The following is a 20,551-nucleotide window of genomic DNA, read 5'->3' on the forward strand; positions in this document are numbered from 1 at the left end:
AATTTCATATCATTCCATATGTTATGCTATCTAATTCAAATTTCTCTAATTTGAATAATTTTTCCTCTTTTGTTCGCGTGTATTGGTCGCAGTATGATGTTATATACCCTATAAGGCATTAGCTTTGATAAAAAGGCTATCCTATAAAAAATTTTTTTATCCAGTAGCTACTGAGATTAACGTGTTAAACAATCAGTTTATAAATATTAGTATAGACGCTAGTAAGTTCCCAAAAAACAATGTAAGTACAGCAGTCATAATAAAAGTACAGCGTCAATAATACACATAGACGCAAAGACAAAAATGACATGACACACACATTACAACTCAAAAAATGTTTAATTATTTTTGTGTAAAATGTAAAAATGTTTTCTTAACTTTTCATAACATAAGAATCTTCGTAATTAAGTTTCACGCGTTTGAAAGATGTCAAGGCCAGGTAAGTATACTACGCTAAATTTGACTACAAAGTATCTTGAAGATCGCGAAGAAAATAATTAATAATTATATTATTCATTGTAAATATATCATCATATTATAAATATGTAAAAATTAGAGGTTTAGAAATGACAATTATTAAAAAAATGAGGTTTTTTTTTAATTATGTTATGGGCTTACTCGTGACCTCAGTCTAGCTCTAGAGCACAGACGAGGTCGAACATGGAGCGAGTTTGCCCAGACGAAGCCTGTTCACTCGCGCTTTAAACATGTTCGGGTTGTATGAACTCGGAACTTCGGCAGGGAATTCCATTCCTTGACTGTGCGCATTAAAAAATATGATTCGAAGCGCTTTGTACGTATGAGATTTGCGCAATATGCTTTTTTTTTTTAATTCAATTGGCGGTACTTTTAAAAGAGGTTAAATTATTTGTTTGACTATGATTAAAAACTTTTTCGTAAAAATCATGTTTTGTAAAAAAAGTTTTTAATTAACAAAATCTGAAAATCGAAATGAATATAAAATTAAAATTCGTTAAATAGATTGAAATAAAAAAGGAAAAAAATGAAACAACACTGTCTGTAATTTTTAATTTAATAATGAAAATATATATTTTTCGTGGTAAACTATAGTCAATTATTTTAGTCTATAAGTTTTTTGTTTTGTCTTAAATATATTTTTAGTTGGATATAGCTTTTTTTCATATAATAGATTAGTTAAGTATCTGTAATTGTTTTTAGGGAATGGAAAACTCTTAAGTATTATTTTTTTTTTAAATTAAATCCACATGATTATAATTTAAATCATCAAGCTCGGAATTTTTAGGTATTAAAAATAATCAAAATGTTAACTGATAATAAATATTGAAAATCCTTTTTGAATTTTTAATATAACAAAAAATAAATATCGCATTAAAATGGCACACAATCAAGACCTTAAAATTTAATGAAGTTGTAATTTATCATAAATATCAACAAATTGTTATATTGGAATAAAATGCAAGTGAAACCGGGTAGGACGACTAGTATGTAAAAATAAAAACATAAGTCATGTAACGGCAAATGCCGCATACGTCATGTCACTTGTCAACAGAATTTTGGACGATTGGAGCTGACTAAGAAAGATTCCCGTGATGTGTAAATTATGTAAAAATATAATCTCTTTATTGTAAGAGACGAAGGACGATAAAACGCGACTCTCGGGCAGTGTTACTGTTCACGCGATTTCATTCCCATATTGTTTCAAACCAATAAGGACTAAACTCCTATGAAGAGTTTGGGAGCTTAAGTATTGTTAATTCCTAAAATTGCGTTAATCTTTTTTTCTTTCTATTTTTTTTCGGTGTACTTGATTCGAAAGCAATGTAAATATATTGAAATATAAGGATTGGTAATTGCGAACACTGACAAGGGAAGCCCGAGGAAATTGACTTAGGGCCTGTTTCTACCAACTATGGATAAACACATACACATAAGTTACTAATAGGCTTTACCGCAGACGATAAATTAAGGCTCCTGGCTACAAACTTAAATTCACAATTTTGAATAGAAGTATTACATAAATTTTATTTGCAATTGCGAGTAGAAATATCCCATATAAGTAAAATGGAATTTGTGGAAAACGACAAATATATCAAATTGTTTTCTATTAGATACCACTATATGTTAAATGGATTAACGCTAACTGGTGAAACAGGCCATTTTCCCTCCCTATGGGGTCATAAAAAGGAGTTATGGAGAATTTGTTGAAATATTTTATCGTCTAGTTCTTAGTTATAATTTCGAATGTATTTTAGTTCATATCAGGGCATGGTTTATTTTAATGCGATTTGGGCAATAGAACTAGGATTTGGAAATAGGCTTCAAAAGGACGAAAGAGGCCTATGCCCAGCAGTGGGACATTACAGGATAAATCAAGCAAATTCAAGCAATTTGTTCTTAATATTTTAATGAAAATTAACTATACAAACTGTATTTTTTTTCTTGTTTACAATATATTACCTATTTAAAAGGTAGGTATCAAAAAGTTGACAAAAAAATGTATGTGCTTTTGTATGTAATTATCAAATTAGACAGTTGAAGTAAGATCTTCACAGGATGTTTAATTTACAACGATTATCATCCCTTTTCTATAATGATCTATCTCTGGTTTTTTTTCTAGTTTCGATAGATTTTTGACATACCTAATTTGTATGATTCTATCATTTGTAAGCAAATTCAGAGGTAGATAGAATATTGAAACTGACCGTTTAATAATTGATCAAGGCGCGCGGTTGAATGACAGTGATGTGTCACAATTTTGCTTACGCTTAAAGACTATAGTAGTTTTCTACGTGACATTGGCGAAATCACCTGTGCTCATTTGGCACTATGGAAAGCCAGAACCCCTAAGAAGAAGACTATAGTAGTCAATTAGCTAGAAAAAGTTTTCGTAATAAGTATACACCCGAATGAATATCGAGAAATCATTGTAAATAAAAAATTCAGAATTGTAATAATAAACATATAATTATGTTTTAGGCATATCCAGATTAGAGAAAGAAAATAAGGTCGTATATATAAAAGTTATTAATTATTTTATATAGGCAGAAAAAGGGTTTCCTTTGTTTAGAAAACGATTACTTTAGCTAACGGATTGTTAATATATATAAGACAACAGAAAGAAATTTAATTGCCGACGTGGCCAAAACGAGTCGTTTTTGAATATAGGTACAAGACATAATGATTGTAAAAATCGCATTAAAATTAACTAAAAATTAAGAATAATTAAAGAATTATGTTCTGATGTAATGTGTAAAAATGTATTATTGACTGTTAGTGTAATTTTTTATGGTAAATAATGTAATAAAGGTTCGCTTTGTATTTATAAATGATTTTATTTACACCCTTAATTTAAGTATATATATATATATATATATATATATATATATATATACTAGCTGTGCCCGCGGCTTCGTCCGCGTTGAAATTAGTGTGTCACAAAGTTTTCCCGGCAAAATTCCAGTCTTAGCCGTTCCGTAAACCTTCCTCTTGCCAATGGTGGAGCCCTCTCTCCAATGCTGAAACCGCATGAAAATCCGTTTAGTAGATTTTGAGGGAATCGATCACAAACACTTTTGGGGGACTTTGTTTTATAATACACTAACTGTCGCCCGCGACTACGTCCGCGTGGTTATGAAGATATGCATTACTATTAAGATGTTTAACGCAAATTATATTTTTAATTTCAGTCACTTGAAATGCTTATCACACTGAGTAACTTTTTAAAAGGAAAAATTTAGTATAATTTAATAGTTATTTTTAAAAACCTCTCTATACACCACATTTTTAGTTTTATTTTCAGGCTGTTTATGTTTCATACAAACTATCATCCCCAATTAAACCCCTTTAGCGGTGGAATATCGTAAAAACCGTTCTTAGCGGATGTCTGCTAACTATAATCTACCTTCCTGCCAAATTTTATCTTTGTCCAACCTGGATGGATATATAGATTATGATGCATTATTTAAACAACTCCTCACCATCTATAGCGCATAAATTTTAAATTTCAAGTCTCTTACTTCAAAAACAGGACTTTTATACAAACTTCCAACCCCCGTTATACCCCCTTAGGGGTCGAGTTTCGTAAAATCCGTTCTTACCGGATGCCCACGTCCTGTAAGAAGCCTACTCGCCAAATTTCAAGTTTGTAGATGTTATAGTTTCGGAGGTTTCGTGATGAGTGACCTTTCGCTTTTATATATGTATAGATAGATAGACTAGCTGACCCCGCAAACGTTGTTTTGCCATATATTTTATTAATCCCCTTAATCCCCTCCCCCCTTTTAACTTAGTGGTATGAAAAATAGCTGTTGTTCGATTCTCAGATCTACCCAATATGCACACAAAATTTCATGAGAATCGGTTAAGCTGTTTCGGAGGAGTTTAACTACAAACACCGCGACACGAGAATTTTATATATGAGATAAGTCAATTGTCAATAAATAAATAAAATAATAATTATACAGTTTTTTTTTTTTTTGTTTGTGACAGACACAAAGTGTTCATTGCTCGCTATGTAACAACTTAAGTGTAAGTTTTTTTATTTTCATTGGACCTTTTTCGTTTTAATTTTTCAATATCATAAAATAACTGAGAGTACGGAATGGATAAATGGTTATATAGGTTAGTATAAATAAATGATTGTTGTGTTTCTGTGGTGAGTAAGGTGACCAGAGCTCCTGGGGGAGATTGGGAAGGTCGGCAACACGCTTGCAATGCTTCTGGTAATCGCTTACCATCAGGTGAGCCGTACTCTTGTTTGGCGACCTAGTTGTATAAAAAATATTATAAATATTTATCATGTCTTATTTTTATCATAACAGTTGGGATATTTTTTTTTATATTATCTCATCTGTTATGCTACGAAAAGAGATACATTTTTTCGATTTTGGAATATTTTTATTTTATTAATCGTTGTAGCGTAATATTTTATAGATTGCTTTCGTCAATGAATTGGCTCTCAAATATCATATCATATATTATATTAATACACTTAGGTTAAGATGTTTGCCTTCCTATTTGGGAAAAATCTCACAATTACTCCACATAAATTGTATATCGCACTGTGAGGATTTATGGGTTAAACTTGAACTGCTAAATACCAATGGTAAAACTGATTATCTGTACATTTGCACCGTTTATATTCCCCCTCCGGTATTGAAACATATCTTGGAACACTTCATTTTAAATACAAATCATATAATTGATAAACTTAGCTCCTTTAACATAATCAGTTCTTGGGGATTTTAACTTGGGTGGTCTGTATTGGAACTAGGCGACTGGCCCTGCACTGACTCCGATAAGAACGAATAATTTGTTGAATAACATGAGTACTGATTTAATGTCATTAAATGCTCTTACACAGTATAATTTTTGTAAAAATAATAAAAATCGCGTTTTAGACCTAGTAATTAGCTCTCTGGTTATCTCCCAATTGAGCGAAAGCAAGGACCCTCTTTCCGGGATAGAACCATTACACCCTCCTATTGAGTTTTCCGTTAAAAGTAACTTTCAGGAAAAGCTCGAAACTTGTATTGGGGCTAGGTTCCGCTTCTACAAAGCTGACTATGACAAAATTACAAGGGCCTTGAATAACATTCTTGGGAGAAGAAATTGTCGAGTTATGATTGCTGTTCTAAGAATTATCATTGCTAAACATGTGCCTAAATCCAAAACACGGTCTAGTAAATATCCGCTATGGTTTTCTGCAGCACTGATAAAAGTCAGCAATGAAAAATTTAAATATCGTAAAAATGGCAACCCTCGTGATTTAATTACTTTTAAGTTGCTCAGGGAGCGTTGCGCGAAGCTTCATAATCTAAACTATAAATTTTATTTGAATAGGCTGGAAACAACTTTGTCTTCAAACCCTAAACTTTTTTGGAGCTTTATCAAGCGCAAAAAGGGTATGTCAATTTCCTATCCTGCCACGATGTCCTTAGATGGCGAAGTGGCTTCTTCCGGACCTGAACAGATATAATATCATAAATAACGGTTCGTTATTAAACAGGTTTGTTATTTTTGTTGGCGTCCTGTCGTGTTGGCGCATTGGCGCGTTGGCACGTTGGCACATTGGGGTGTTGGCATGTTGGCGCATTGACGTTTTGGCGTGTTGGCGTGTTGGCGCGTTGGCGTATTGGCACATTGGCGTATTGGCGTGTTGGCGCGTTGGCGTATTGGCACATTGGCGTGTTGGCGTGTTGGCGTGTTGGCGCATTGGCGTGTTGGCGTATTGGCACATTGGCGTGTTGGCGTATTGGCACATTGGCGTGTTGGCGTGTTGGCGTGATGGCGCATTGGCACATTGGCGTGTTGGCGTGTGGCATGTTGGCGTGTTGGACTGTTGGCGTGTTGGCGTATTGGAACATTGGCGTGTTGGCGCATTGGCGTATTGGCGTGTTGGAGTGTTGGCGTATTGGCGTATTGGCACATTGGCGTGTTGGCGTATTGGCACATTGGCGTGTTGGCGTGTTGGTGTGTTGGCGCATTGGCGTATTGGCGTATTGGCGTGTTGGAGTGTTGGCGTATTGGCGTGTTGGAGTGTTGGCGTGTTGGCGTATTGGCACATTGTCGTGTTGGCGTGTTGGCGTGTTGGACTGTTGGCGTATTGGCACATTGGCGTGTTGGGATGTTGGCGTATTGGCTTGTTGGCGTGTTGGCGCGTTGGCGCATTGGCGTATTGGCGTGTTGGCGCGTTGGCGCATTGGCGTATTGGCGTGTTGGCGTATTGGCACATTGGCGTGTTGGCGTGTTGGCGCATTGGCGTATTGGCGTGTTGGAGTGTTGGCGTGTTGGCGTTTTGAGGTGTTGGCGTGTTGGCTTATTGGCGTGTTGGCGTATTGGCGCATTGGCGTATTGGCGTGTTGGCTTATTGGCACATTGGCGTGTTGGCGCATTGGTGTATTGGCGTGTTGGCGTGTTGGAGTATTGGCGTGTTGGCGTATTGACACATTGACGTGTTGGCGTATTGGCGTATTGGTGTGTTGGCGTGTTGGCTTATTGGCACATTGGCGTGTTGGCGCATTGGCGTATTGGCGTGTTGGCGTATTGGCGTATTGGCGTGTTGGAGTGTTGAACACTAATGCCACACTGTTTTTGTCCCGTAAGTTTTTTTTTGTCTCATGTACAAGGTAATCAAGATATGGTTCACCTTAGTCATAGTAGTGAAATGAAGCTTAGATTTATCAACTTTGAAAATAAACAAAGTCCATCCTTTCAGAGTCATTAAAAAATCATGTAATCTAGCAGATGACAAGCTATCTCTTATGATGCCATTAGTGCTACGCTCTCTGTTCCCGATTCGTTGACATCAACTCCTCAAAATGTGGGTTAACTTTAAATCGTTTATTGTAGACTGGCATGGCACAACAACGTTGCACCAAACGTATTGTGACATAATTATAATAGTTAGACATAATATGCTGTCGCGACACTTTTTAACCGACTTCCAAAAAGGGAGGAGGTTCTCAATTCGACTGTATTTTTCATGTGTGTTACTTCAGAACTTTTTACTGGGTGGACCAATTTTGATGATTTTTAATTTAATAGAAAGCTGATGTTTATTATGTATTCGCGTTCAAATTTCATCGAAATCTGATAACAACTTTTTGAGTAACCTTTGATAACGCGTATATATTACGTATATTGTATTACTTGTCGATTTAATTGAAGTCAGTTTTTTTTTTTTTTTTTTTATGTCACTAGGTCGGCAAACAAGCGTACGACTCACCTGATGGTAAGCGATTACCGTAGCTTATAGACACCTGCAACACCAGAAGCATCGCAAGCGCGTTGCCGACCCAATCCCCAATCCTCAATCCCCCAGGAGCTCTGGTCACCTTACTCACCAACAGGAACACGATACTGCTTGAAAACAGTACTATTTAGCTGTGATCTTCTGTAAGGTCGAGGTACTACCCCAGTCGGGCTGCTCCATATTTTGAGCAGGAAATTCCTGCTGTGCCCTACCTCAGTTAAGTTGTTTTTTTTTCGTTTGCGAGCAAATACAATTATTGTAGATAATGATGTATTCTACAAAGTCTTACTACATTTTGTATTTCTATTATCATTAGTTTTTGCAGCGCACGCAATGTAAGTAATTTTTTAGGTTATTTTTTTTATCCCTTGGGTTACATTATTGGAGTTTTAGTAAGGATCCCTAATATTTTTGAAAATATAGTATAACCTATGTCGCTCAAGGATAGTGTAGCTTCTCAATGGTGAAATAATTTTTTGAATCGGTCCAGTAGTTTCGGAACCTATTCAATGCTAACAAACAAACAATCAAATCTTTACTCTTTATAATCGCTTCTTTTACATGAAGATGTTTGATTTGTAGTATATAATAAATTAAATCTATTTTTATAATAACATCTTACCTTTGTATTACTTTAAAAACCTTATTTCCCTAACCGAGTACTTGAATTTATCGATAATGGATATCGACAGTTGTTACAACCACGGCTGTAAGCAACTTGTCCGTGTAGTTGCGACGTGTCATTATACTGTAATGACACAAAATGTATCTATGTGTGTGTGAAAAATGTAAGTGTGATTTTAATTTAGTATGTGTGAGTTTCGTAGTGACAGACGATTATTTTTGTGTGGGAATTAGATAAAGTGTGCATGTGTGTAATTTCCCCCGCAAAAAATGACAGAAAGTTTTGTATCGGTAACAAACGCAATGGCTACTCCCCTCCGTGTTGCTCTTTGCGTCTACCTACACTTGGTTTTTGCATAACGGACGTTTACAATTTTCTTCATATATGTATAGACATTTTACAAATTGGAACTTTTTGGAATATATAGTAGTTATTCAGCTCTTGAATGTTAAAATAATTGTTAATTACTAGATATATGTCATATTTTTTGATACAGTTTTTCAAGTTTTTTTTTTACTTTTTTGTTTTCGACAATGTGAATTTAGAACTGTACAATAATAACATTTTAACAATACAAGATTAAAATATTAATTAAATGTGTTACGCTATAAATAATTTCTTATAATTATATAGGCTAATTCTACCATTTTTGTACAAAAAACAAAACGAATTAATAAATATTTGATTAGGCAGGTGTAATAACTAAACGGTCTTGGCATTTTTTAAAACAACGAAACTAAACAAAACGTCAATTGACAGTTTGTTTGAAAACAAACAAGTAACGGTTTTGGAAAAAAGGTTTTATGTATCTGTTCTGAATTTATGAGTATTTGAGTAAAATTGTAAAAGAAAATATAATTTAATGAATATAATACACATTATTTTAGCGAGCGTTAATACTTAATTTAAGGAGATAATTCGTAAATAGTACAACAATGCAGACGAATACTAAAAACAGTAAGTGGCTTTATGTTTTCGTAATAAATAAGTCGAATACATGTTAAAAGTTTAAAAAAGTGTGTAATATTAAAAGCAGATCTTAAAAAAATGTTGTAAATCACATTATTGATATGCTATTTTATAATAATAGTACCACTGATTTAACTACTGTACTTTTTGATAACTATTTTTAATGCAACAATAGTGGAAATAATTGATCGTACAAATTGTGAATAATAAATAAACGCTATTTTATTATACCTCCGGGTAATTATGTACAATCGAGGAGTGTAATTTAACTCTAACCTATCTAACTTAAGAAGTACAACGTTTAACGACAGTTTCGTTTAACAAAAAAAAAAAAAAAAAAAAATAACCCTAACCTATCTAACTTAAAAAGTACAACGTTTAACGACAGTTTCGTTATACAAAAAAAAAAAAAATAAAAATTAACCCTAACCTATCCATAAATTACACTCCTCGATTGTACATAATATCCATATCTCCATTTTCTACATGTACGCATATGAAGACGTACTTGTTCTTTATATTACATTTATTTGATAATACGCTTTCTTGCATATTGTTTATATATAAAAATAAACGATCAAATTCTTTACGCGCTTATTTACTTTAACACAAAGTAGATATATAAGTTTACGGGAGCGCCAAAGGGCTTTTTAAAAAATATTATATTAATTAAACTAAAACTATTTATTTAAAAAATATTTAAAAATTCCAATGGACACGTCCAAACAGAATTACATGCTCCCAAAGCACGAGACAACGTGAATTCTCCTATTCCGCTGATAAACATTTACTTCTATTGTTCTCATACTTTGGTCAACATAACTAGATTGATATGGTCCAGATTACATTCTTAGTTATATTTGGAGATCTGTGGAAATCTTATTAATATATATAGTTAATGTTAGTTTCCCAAATTAATTAGTACTAATATTGTAAAGCTAAAGAGTTAATCGCATTAATCTCAGGAACGGCTGGTTTGAATTGAAAAATTATTTTTGTGTTGGATAGTTTTTAGCATAGGCTGTGACTTTTTTCTCAAATAAACAAGGGTGAAACTGCAGCGCAAATGTATATAGAAATAAAAAATAAAATAAAACAAATGTTATAATCAAATATTTTATTTAACTGAGGTAGGGCATGGCAGGAAATATCCTGCTCAAAATCTGATGCAGCCCAATCGGAGAAGTATCACGATCTTATAGAAGATCACAGCTAATTAATACTGCTTTCAAGCAGCGTTGTGTTCCTGTGATCAGTAAGGTGACCAGAGCGCCTAGAGGGGGGAGGGGAGGGGTATAGCCCGCAATACGTTAATGATGTTTCTGGTGTTGCAGGCGTCTATAAGCTACGGTAATCGCTTACAATCAGGTAAGCGGTACACTTGTTTGCCGACCCAGTTGTATAAATAAAAAAATTCTGTTGCAGAGATAAATGAGCTACAGTTAATCATAAGTAAGATGCCGCTAGAAGTTTGCTGTGTGACGGTTCTACCGGAGTTTGGGGTGAGATGGAGAGAGATGTCTCGTGCAGTGCGTAATGCGAGACTACCAATGGCTCCGGCGAGTGTCGCCAGGATTCTGTGCAGACACATCGGCAAGTCTCTACCGAGTGAGGAAATAGCGGAGATCGTCTCGAGGTTGAGGTTGAAATGTAAGTTTGAATGTATAATTGAGCTAGGGGATGGTAGGAAATATCGATTACTTTTAATCTTATAGGAGATGACAGATAAATATTACTGATCTTAGGTAGTCGTAGGTCTTTAAGTAGCGTTGTGTTTCTGTGGTAAGATAGCCAAACCTCACGAGGAGGGTCGTGGCTAGGTTCGACAATGCGTTTGCAATACTCGTGGCCATTGAGGCGATCAAAGGCTATGGTATCTGTTTACTGTCATGCTGACTGTGCGCTTACGACCTTGGTAGGGCACAGAAGGAATTTCCTGCTCAAAATATGGAGCAGCCCGACTTGGGTAGTACCTCGACCTTACAGAAGACCATAGCTAAATAATACTGTTTTCAAGCAGTATTGTGTTCCTGTTGGTGAGTAAGGTAATCAGAGCTCCTGGGGGGATGGGGGATCGGGTCGGCACTTGCTATGCTTCAGCAGGCCTAGCATGCGCGCCACGACAAAATTTTGTCGACCCCTTTTCTCGTATTATCTCTCTATGTCTACAGTAGCTAACATGCGTGCACGCGATACTCTTCTCGTTACGTCAAGAAGAGATAATCATTAAATTTTAGTGATCTGTGATATTTATCTCTACGGAAGCTAACATGACATCGTAATTTTGTCGAATTTTGTCGTTTTAGGAAGAGAAACTTCTCGTCTTCAATATTATCGACGAGAAAGACGATAAATAAAAAATAAATAAAACCGGGTGCCTATTTTTTGTATACCATGGCGTTTCCCTATTATAATTATATAATTTCGGTATACGAAGAGCGGGAAATGCGAAAAGTCGAGTGAAGTGTGCCATATAATGACACAAAAAACGTATTTGCGCCCTGTTGCTTCTTATTCTAAATAATAATAATAATAATACTTTATTTCAGACCAAAGTATATCTCCATATTGGGTTAGTACAACAAGACAAGACAACATTCAGAATAAAAAACAAAACAAAATTATATTAAAAAAATCAATAACTAAAAATAAAATTAAATAGAATAAAAGTAAAATCAATAATCAAAAAAAAATTCAAAAATTCAAAAAATTTTAAAAATTAAAAAAAAAAAAACAAACAATGCGTGATAGAATTACAATTATCTAATGTGCGACAAGATATAAAGCACAACACGAGCATATTGTTTTACATATATAATTAAATTCATTTACTTACGCCGTTTTATTTTCCATATTAGAGTTTTTTAAATTAGATATACAATTTTTATCTTAGCCAAAAGGCCGAGAACATTTTTAAATAAAACATGTGTCACTCCTTTGAAATTGGTCAATAACCTTGTAAATTCAACTTTACGACATAAGAAATAAGAATGATATTCAGTTGTGATTATGGTTGATAATGTTTCTCTACTCGACAAGGCGAAGTCTTCGGAAGAGAATTTTGTCTCTCGTAGTGCGCATGTTAGGGTAATCGAGAAAATACTCGATGTAGACATTATCTTTCTCTCTCGTCAAGAGATATCTCGTTGTATGCATGCTAGGCCGGCTGGTGTTGCAGACGTCTATAAGCTACGGTAATCGCTTACTATCATGTGAGCCGTACGCTCGTTTTCCGACCTAATTGTATTAAAAAAAAGTAGTAGAATGTAGTAGAAATTTGTATCTATTTAAATGTTTATTACGACTATTATTTATTGATGACGTGTTGGCGCAACGGTCACAGCACTGGTTTGTGGCTGTTGAGCTGGCGACTGCGAGTTCGATCCCCGCACATGACAAACATTTGTATTGGCCATACAGATGTTTGCCGTGGTCGGGGTGTTTGTGCAATCCTTGTGGGTCTGCCCACCGTGCCTCAGTGAGCACGTTAAGCCGTCGGTCTTGGTTGTTATCATGTACACTTACTAGCGGTCGTTACTCATAGTAGGGAATATATCTGTCAAACCGCATTGGATCAGCGTGGTGGATTAAGCTCTGGTCCTTCTCCTACCTGGGGAAAGAGGCCTATGCCCAGCCGTGGGATATTGCCATTACCCCGTTATTAAACTTAATTCCAGATGTACTAAAGTTATTTGTTTTATATTTTTCAGTGGTAGCGACACAACGCAGGACTTGGCATGTCGTAAAGCTCTCAGAACAGATATGTGATGAACCAGTGAATGTTCTGACGAGTCGTATACCGAATAGGGTTGTGCAGGCTCTACGGGAAGCCAGGAATCAGAGGTTTATGACGCCAGAGGTAATTCTTTACCCTTACACTAGCTCACCTGCCGGCCTAGCATGCATACAACGAGATATCTCTTGACGAGAGAGAGAGATAATGTCTACATCGAGTATTTTCTCGATTACCCTAACATGCGCACTACGAGAGACAAAATTCTCTTCCGAAGACTTCGCCTTGTCGAGTAGAGAAACATTATCAACCATAATCACAACTGAATATCATTCTTATTTCTTATGTCGTAAAGTTGAATTTACAAGGTTATTGACCAATTTCAAACGAGTGACACATGTTTTATTTAACAATGTTCTCGGCCTTTTGGCTAAGATAAAAATTGTATATCTAATTTAAAAAATCTAATATGGAAAATAAAACGGCGTAAGTAAATGAATTTAATTATATATGTAAAACAATATGCTCGTGTTGTGCTTTATATCTTGTCGCACATTAGATAATTGTAATTCTATCACGCATTGTTATTTTTTTTTTTTTTTTTTAATTTTTAAAATTTTTTGAATTTTTGAATTTTTTTTTTGATTATTGATTTTACTTTTATTCTATTTAATTTTATTTTTAGTTATTGATTTTTTTAATATAATTTTGTTTTGTTTTTTATTCTGAATGTTGTCTTGTCTTGTTGTACTAACCCAATATGGACTTATACTTTGGTCTGAAATAAAGTATTATTATTATTATTATTTAGAATAAGAAGCAACAGGGCGCAAATACGTTTTTTGTGTCATTATATGGCACACTTCACTCGACTTTTCGCATTTCCCGCTCTTCGTATACCGAAATTATATAATTATAATAGGGAAACGCCATGGTATACAAAAAATAGGCACCCGGTTTTATTTATTTTTTATTTATCGTCTTTCTCGTCGATAATATTGAAGACGAGAAGTTTCTCTTCCTAAAACGACAAAATTCGACAAAATTACGATGTCATGTTAGCTTCCGTAGAGATAAATATCACAGATCACTAAAATTTAATGATTATCTCTTCTCTTATTTATTCTAATTTAATGATTGACGTAACGAGAAGAGTATCGCGTGCACGCATGTTAGCTACTGTAGACATAGAGAGATAATACGAGAAAAGGGGTAGACAAAATTTTGTCGTGGCGCGCATGCTAGGCCTGCTGGCGAGCTTTGTCTAGACATATTTTTGTAATGTAATGAACCATTTTTAGAATCATTGTGATTTGAAACTCAATGAAATGGAAATGTGTGATACAGAAAAAAAAGCATGAATGTATAAAGAATGAGAGAATACATTACATCGCATTTTATATTCTTGGTGAAAAAATTTAGTCAACTAAATCAGCTAGTTAGTTAAATTTAATCAGCTATTTTGGCTATTCCGTATGATACTGGTTGTGAATAAACTTATCCTGCACATAAGTTACAATTAGTACTTTAACGTAGGATGTAGAATATGCCATTTTCTTTCTCATTAATTGATAAAGAACAACTACAAATAGAAATATTTCATATAGTGGATTTTGATGGTAAAATAGAATAATGTATCATTAATTTTTATTTGATGGATACCGTTATCTATCGAATAGCATTATCCACACATTTAATAATTTTTCAGGTACAAACAGTGAAGCTAGGTGATTTAATCTACATAAGCATACAGATGGTATCTGATATAAGGCAAGGCAGTGTTTTGTATGTAGCGACTCCTCCGGGTGAACCTGTAGCACTGGTCAGTTCTCTACATTCCAGTTTGCTCCGAGCTTGTGTGCAAGGTTAGCGGAAGAATTATTTTTTGGAGCTTATAATTAAGAATCGATTTTCATACAAGGCCCCCCGGTATGAAAAAAATATGAATAGTAAAATCTACTGAACGAATGACCTCGTTACGTTTCTCGTAACGCCATCTATCGGAACCCAATAGGGTTGCCATAGATGGCGTTATTTGATAAGTATATTTAATATTTGATATGGTATTAATCTTTTTCTTACACTAGTAAGCCTTTTTCGTGCCTATTTAGACAGTCGATCTGAAGGAGTGAACTCCAGTCGTGCGTCGGAGCTGACACACACACTTTTTTATTGTAAAATATTTAGGGGTCGTACATTAATTTGGCTCGTGAACGTGAGGCTGGAAAGGGGGGACAATCACGAGGGGGCATAGATATAGAAAAAAAAAGTAGATAATGCGCGGCCTTTATTGTTTGTGAAGCCATAAAACTCGACTCCTTCAAGTAAATACACGCGCTCACGCACACATATGCATCAAACTACGCTCATTTTCGTTAGTATGTCACGAGGCTTCATACAGTAACTTTGCTTATAAAATGCCGTCTTGTGTGATTAAATGGTGCAAAAACAATACCAAAGTAAACAAAAAATCTGAAGGAATATCGTTTCACACGTAAGTACATATAAAACTTTAAATTTATTGTTATTCCAAAATAATATTGAGGTTATTCGGAACTTATAATTTCAATGTCACGAAATGACGTACCACGGGAGTGTTGCCAGTAGTTCTTTTTTTCAATACCCCAAAATGTGGGTAAGTAAATTGTACGCAATCAGAAAAATAATTAAGTAAAAAGTAGACATAGTTATTGTTTTTTTTTCTCGTGTTATTTTATGTTACATAAATTGAAAATAAAAAAATCAAAATATATTTATGAATTATTAACTCGTTTGTTTTATGTTTTAACTTTTTACAATTTTTGAGTAAACTAGGTACCCATATTTTACTATCAAATTTCATGGTTTTAGGTTTCCAACGAATATTTTAATAAGAGGTGAATGGGTAGCGGCTGTAAGACTGAGAAAATGACCACGATTATGCTGGCCATGCGCATAAAGTCAATTTAATACGATTAGTGATTGAAAAATATTTGAACATAAGACTACATTATATTAGTAAAATGCAAACAATGACGATGACTCTGAGTTCTAAGCGACAAAAATTTAAAAAACTTATACAACATAAAGGAATCTAGGTTTAAGAAAAATAGTTAAAAAAAACCGACTGCAAAACTGAAAAGAGATAAACAGAGGGGATAGGAAGTGTCCATTCATACGATTATCTTACGAATATATTTTTTTATTATTCTACCGATTTTTTGTTTTATTTTTATTAAATTTATTTAAAACTATAAAAAGGTTTTTATTTTCACATACCCATTTTACCTATATTAAATTAATTGCTTAATAAAAATTTTAGGGACTTTTTTTAAAAGGTGTCAACACTTCACTCACTCACACATCTTTAAAAAAGTGGCTTCAGTTTTCTGTTCTAGGTGCGTTATCTACCTTTTTTTACTTGATCTATGCGAGGGGGTTGTAATGAAATATCACATATATTTTTTTTTCGTTGAGTGCGTGATTTCGAAACCAAAAAAAAAAAAATCAAAGTTACAGCAGTTTTTTTTTTAAGAGCTAGTGCGGTGTTTCTTGTTTATTCTCTTTAGCAGTATCTATATTACAAATTGGTTTGTGGCTTCGTATTAACCATATTTAATTTATTCAAGTCAATATATCTGCCAACCCGCGTTGGAGCAGCGTGGTGGATCGAACTCTGATCCTTCTCCTACATGGGGAAAGAGGCCTATGCCCATTAGTGGGATATTACAGTGGCTGAAGCGTAATTTATTCAAGACTAATAAAATTATATTCTTTAAAATAACCATTTAAAACTTTGTTTGTATGGTTGTAGGATACAGTTTTTGTCTTACTGACTTAAATTTTATTTGATTACAGGATTAGGCTATAAAAAGTACGAAGATGCAAGTCTTAACGGTCGGGATATAAACTCCCTACTCCGGATACATAATACAAATCACAACGAACATCCAGACTTCCTTGCCAATCTTCCTGAATACAATATAATGCCAGTCGCTGTGAGGAACGGTATAATTATACTATTTATACTTTGAAGACATTAAAAGTTCACTATTTCATGCAAAATATTACAATTTTTTTGCTGAAAATTTCTTGCCGATTCTTCTCGACAGAATCTACATTCAGAATCGGTGGTAGCTTCACTTTCAACAGTAAATAATTAATTTGTAAAATTGAGGAGATAGACCTGGAGATAGACCATGAGCCGAAGGCGTTTATTTATTAAAAAATAAAATAAAATTGGTTGTCTGTAAAGTTGGTTTACGGACGATAGTTTAACGTGACAACGTCATAACAAAAAATCTCCTCGTACGCATAGGCCAATCGAGTGGAAGAGAGATAGATGCGACGCAAGCGTACAATGAGCGTAACGCTACAATGAGTCATACTTCTTCGTGCAGCCGGCGTTCATTGATTTATTAGATGTTGTCGCGTCAAAAAAAAAATGACGATTCGAATTTGCTTGTGAAGTCTATTTGAATGAAGTTATTTTTGGTTTTGACAAAGAAATGTTTCAAATACTTGCTCTACCTGTCTAAGTAATATGTAATTGTGAAGAGTAGATTCAGTAAAATTGTCACTAAACATTTGTGTTATGTTTACGGGTCTATCATTAATCGCACGGTTTTCTTAAATAGGTATTGACTACACTGGCAGGAAAATGGATCAAGAGTATGCCAGCCAAATTTTGGGTCCAGACCCACCACAACTTGCTAAATTGACGGTGACAGCGGAGAAGGAGTTCTTTGCTCCGGAAAAGTTAGTAAACTATCTAAAATTAAGTTTTTTTTTTTTTATGACAAATAGGCAGGCATTTGACCACAATCTCACCTGATGTTAAGTGACGATGCGGTCGAAGGTGGAGCATGCCTGCCTAATAACAGCCTATTCACTCTGGCCTTGAAGGCACCCAGATTGTATCGTTCGGGAAACTCTTCCTTAGCTGTGCGCATCAGGAAAGTAGTGCCAAAGCGTTTTGTGCGCGTAGGTGGCGTATCGATGACATAAGGATGGAACGATCGACCGCGTCTAGTGTCCCGATGGCGGAAGGTTGTTGGGGGAATTAGATCGTGTAATTCCTTCGCACACTCACCGAAATATATTCTGTAGAACACCGACAGACGAGCTACCCTACGCCGATGATCGAGACTCTGCAACTTAGTGAGAATTTAGAATTACTTCCTACAGTCAAAGTTAGGAAATTTTACATCTATAAGCTATATATTATAATATATAATTGTGTATGCTCGCAAACTGTACTACTGTGTGGCTACGGTACCAAAGAATATAGCCACCCTCTCTCTTCCCGTAGGTGTGGTAAGAGGCGACTAAGGGATAACACAGTTCCACTACCACCTTGGAACTTAAAAAGCCGACCGACGGCGGGATAACCATCCAACTGCTGGCTTTGAAATACACAACCGAAGACGGGCAGCAGCGTCTTCGGTGCGACAAAGCCTGCCCTGCGGTCACCAACCCGCCTGCACAGCGTGGTGACATGGGCAAAACACATGAGTTCACGTTATTTTTGGCATGAACTTGTGGAGGCCTATGTCCAGCAGTGGACTGTATAGGCTGTAATGATGATGATGATGCTCGCAAACGAAAAAAACCGACTCCAATTACACCGACAAGTAATACAACGCAAGTAGACGAAAAATAGTCAAGTAAATTCGCGTTATCAAAAATTACTCAAAAAGTAGTGTGACCACATGACACGCACCAATCCCGGTAAAAAGTTTGAGGTAACCAAAAAAAGTACAATAAATTAAGAAAATTATGCAGAAAATTGGAATATTTCCAAAACAAGTAACGAATATTTGAACTTTAGGCGTTTGACAGTTCGGACGTAACTAAAACATCTGCTAGTATTAAATATTAATCAAGGTATCATTTTTTTTTTCAGATTCAATATGAAAATGAAATTGACGATTCAGTTAAAGAGCGAAGATATAGCGAAAACGTTACAGTGTTGGGCGGCTAAAGGCGCCATTTTGCCAACTTCTGACTTATTCCAAATATTCCATAAAATTAAATCAAATAAAATACATATCGAAGCTGATGATGATTGACTTATATGTTATTTGTGTTAAAGTTGATAATAAAGGTGTTTTGTATGATTATTAGGTTTTATTTTTAATTTTTTTTTTTTTTTTTTTTATTTAATTGTATATTAACCTTTTTGGAATATCTTCTAAAGATATATTTTGATTATTTTGCGGACTGGATGTGTTAAAAATATATTTTCCATAATGAAGAGGCCGTTTTACGTAGTAGGGTAGCCCTTGACACAGTTGCAGGGCATCTGCAAGCTTATTCCTCCTGAAGAGAAGTCAATTTCTTTACTCTCAAGAATTATCTTCACAATACTATCACTTTTTTCATTTCCGCTTCAAATTTAATATTCACAAGAAAATAATTAAAAAATATTACAATTAAAACCAACATTGTTTTGATTAAACTACCCTCCTTACAGAAAACGTCTTCTGCCTTGTAGCCCATCGAACCAACCGCTATAATACATATTACGATTTCTCTTATCTTTTTCGAAGAATATCATTTTTTTCTCTTTGAAATTAAAGTGAGGAGGTATTTCTGTGTAACCCATAACATTTTGTAAAGATAACGGTCGCAGTCCATGATTTGTATGGATGTAATGGTTGGATGGATATTCAGGGTTATTTTTTAATGGAATCCTCATAACAATATCTTGACATAAAATTATCGGTAACATACTTAAGTATGAAACATACATGCTTTATAAATAAAATAAAACGTGACAATATATGTAATTATTTAAATATGTTTGTTGTTGTATGTCTCCTGTGGAATAATAAAAAATACAAATTAATTAAAAAAATATATTTATATAATTTACATTTATTATGTTACTCGCCAAATAAATAAAAAAAATTTTGAGCCAGTTTCACAACTAATAAAACTTCGTAAACAACATTTAACAGTACCATTTGTTAGGCCCTTAGAAGTATTTTAGCTCAATTGCCAAACTCGGGTTGCGATTAGGAAGAACTGGCAGATAAAATAGTTTAATGTTTAAAAATAAATAAATATCATAAGGTTTTATCTGTTTGATACCGTTATACATCAGTTAGCTATGTCTTTAACCGATGAAACAGGTCCTTGTTTAGTATTAATCGCACGTAGTAGGCATAAAAATTATACTTCTAAAGGGTACTCATAATTATTATTTAACTACTTAATCAAGGAGCTAAGGTATTGCCAGTTTAAGTTGCAAGACAATTTTCTACTACTAAAATAAATACGAGAAAAAATTTAGTTATCTGTAAACTTGGTTTACGGACGATAATTTAACGTGACAACGTCAACAAAACATCTCGGACGCATCATCGCCAATCGAGTGGAAGAGAGATAGATGCGGCGCAAGCGTACAAAGAGTGTTATGCTACAATGAGTCATCCTTTTTCGTGCATGCAGCCGGCGTTCATCGATTTATTAGACGTTGTCACGTCAAAAGGTTGTATTTCATTCA

General features: G+C 34.5%; 1 protein-coding gene across 1 annotated transcript; it reads left to right on the plus strand.

Annotated features, from left to right (window-relative positions):
- The first annotated feature begins 9,295 nt into the window (after positions 1-9,295).
- On the plus strand, positions 9,296-19,163 carry LOC123666047. The gene is made up of 7 exons (XM_045600254.1): positions 9,296-9,317; positions 10,755-10,979; positions 13,040-13,188; positions 14,771-14,927; positions 16,900-17,049; positions 17,679-17,799; positions 18,947-19,163. The coding sequence occupies exons 1-7, from the start codon at positions 9,296-9,298 to the stop codon at positions 19,110-19,112; spliced, it is 990 nt and encodes a 329-aa protein (XP_045456210.1). The 3' UTR covers positions 19,113-19,163.
- The last annotated feature ends 1,388 nt before the right edge of the window (positions 19,164-20,551 follow it).

This window comes from Melitaea cinxia, chromosome 25 (genome assembly GCF_905220565.1).
Source record: "Melitaea cinxia chromosome 25, ilMelCinx1.1, whole genome shotgun sequence".
Classification (NCBI taxonomy): Eukaryota; Metazoa; Arthropoda; class Insecta; order Lepidoptera; family Nymphalidae; genus Melitaea; species Melitaea cinxia.